Consider the following 2,072-nt stretch of genomic DNA (forward strand, 5'->3'; position numbering starts at 1 on the left):
CCCTGGAGGAGGAAATTACAACCCACTCCAGTCTTCTTGCCTGGAGAATCCCCACGGACAGAGAAGCCTGGTGGGCTGCAGTCCATGGAGTTGCAAGGAGTCAGACATAACTGAGCGACTAAGCACAGCACATAGCATATTAAGAACTGATAAATGCCTGACCTCACAATAATCTGAAATGTGGACTCAAAAGTGGGAAAAAGAGCAAAACTTTGTTTCAGGAGTGACTCCAAAGTAGGTTTATCAGCCAAAGAAATAATAAGCAACAACATTTACTGAGCACTTTAAATATCAGCTCCTATGATTGACTGTTATGATTTAATTCTTCAGAAGAAACAGCCCAGGTTTAAAGGTGTTTGACCTTTTGTCCAAAATCATATAGCTAGGAAGTAGCACAGCCACAGTTCAAATACAGGGCTATCTGATTCTACAGTCTGGAGTCTTCATTACACATTCAAATAGGAATTGAGTCATTTATGTTTTCTAATAATTGATTTTTCATAATAACAAGTAGCTATTGGATATTATAGTGGTTACTGAATAGATGAAATGTTTCTATTTTTCAAATTTATTATAATAATGTAACTCTACTTTAATAAGAGACTTTTGCATATACAAGAGAGAAATGAATTAGAAAATACATTCTTTGTGAATGTGCTTAGATATTAATATTTACACTCAGAGAATGAGTAATTGTTCAATCCCGTTTACTAGTTTTTCTTTGTTTGCATGGAATTTCCTTCTTTTATTATATTTCCAACTTAAAAGAGATTAAGTGCTATTGATTTTTTCAAAAATATCATGTCAAGCATTTTACACCTTTTTACATATATTATTTCACTTTTTCTGTATAATAAGTGTTTGAGTTAAATTTTTCATCTTCAGAAATGAGAAAACAACCACTAAACTGATCAATGCTATTTAGATTTCTACCACAGTACAGCTTTAATATTGCTTTAATTTTAAGTTAAACAGAATTAGAGAATTAAACTTCCACTTAATTGAAGAATCAAGAGTTCAGAATACATTTTACCATACTGTGCCCTCTGGTGGGCATGTCGTCACCATTATGACTTACTTTGCTGGTTGTCACTGTTTTTAAAAATAAAAGAATGTTTCAGAAATATGATTGTTCTGTAGATAAATTTAAAAGCCAAATAATCCTACCTGGGAATTTTTTTTTAGCTGTCAGGATGTCTTACAGACTTAATTTCTACAACTGCAGTTAAAACATTTACCTTCTATAAATAATACAAAAGCAATGTTTGAGATGGTTGGCTTCTTCCCTAGACTGAAGATGGTAAGCTAATTGTTGAAGGAACGTTGGACATTTTCTGGGGAGTAAAACGGCCTATCCAACTGAAAATACAAGATGAGAAACAAATCCCTTCTTTCAGTGTGCTGGAGTCACCGGAAGCTTTTTCCAAAAGGTGAGCTAGCTTTTATGGTTTTACTTCCTTAGAAAATGATCATAATTATCTTTCTTGTGCACACTCTTGAAGATGAAAGCTCTGAAGCTTATATCCAATCTCATTTAATCCCCCAGCAACTCTAGAACATAGGTGTTCAGAAACCAGGACTCTGAGAGGTTAGGTAGTTTGTGCAAGATACCCAGTTACCATCCAGCAGAGCTGGACTAGACCTCAGGTCTGTGGGCACCAGAGTCTGTGCCCTTGACCTCTCTGCTGTAGTCCTTCTCTTCTGGGAGCCTTCATTCTTTCACTAGAATAGATAAGAGATAGAGGCAAGATTTCATTCAGTTCAGTTCAGTCACTCAGTCATGTCTGACTCTTTGCGACCTCATGAATCGCAGCACACCAGGCCTCCCTGTCCATCACCAACTCCCGGAGTTCACTCAGACTCATGTCCATCAAGTCAGTGATGCCATCCAGCCATCTCATCCTCTGTCATCCCCTTCTCCTCCTGCCCCCAATCCCTCCCAGCATCAGAGTCTTTTCCAATGAGTCAACTCTTCGCATGAGGTGGCCAAAGTACTGGAGTTTCAGCTTTAGCATCAGTCCTTCCAATGAACACCCAGGACTGATCTCCTTTAGGATGGACTGGTTGGATCT

The 2,072-nt window shown here is 37.6% G+C and overlaps 1 protein-coding gene across 3 annotated transcripts in view; it reads left to right on the plus strand.

The window, feature by feature from the left end:
- The window catches only part of RASSF6 (Ras association (RalGDS/AF-6) domain family member 6), a 74,224-nt gene that overhangs the window by 47,134 nt on the left and 25,018 nt on the right, over positions 1-2,072 (plus strand). For all 3 annotated transcript variants that reach the window (XM_010838187.1, XM_010838186.1, XM_010838188.1), the window contains exon 4: positions 1,291-1,430. In XM_010838187.1, coding sequence (XP_010836489.1) covers positions 1,291-1,430 — 140 coding nt within the window. The remainder of the gene's footprint in view (positions 1-1,290; positions 1,431-2,072) is intronic.

Source organism: Bison bison, unplaced genomic scaffold (assembly GCF_000754665.1).
Source record: "Bison bison bison isolate TAMUID 2011002044 unplaced genomic scaffold, Bison_UMD1.0 scf7180017864092, whole genome shotgun sequence".
Classification (NCBI taxonomy): domain Eukaryota; kingdom Metazoa; phylum Chordata; class Mammalia; order Artiodactyla; family Bovidae; genus Bison; species Bison bison.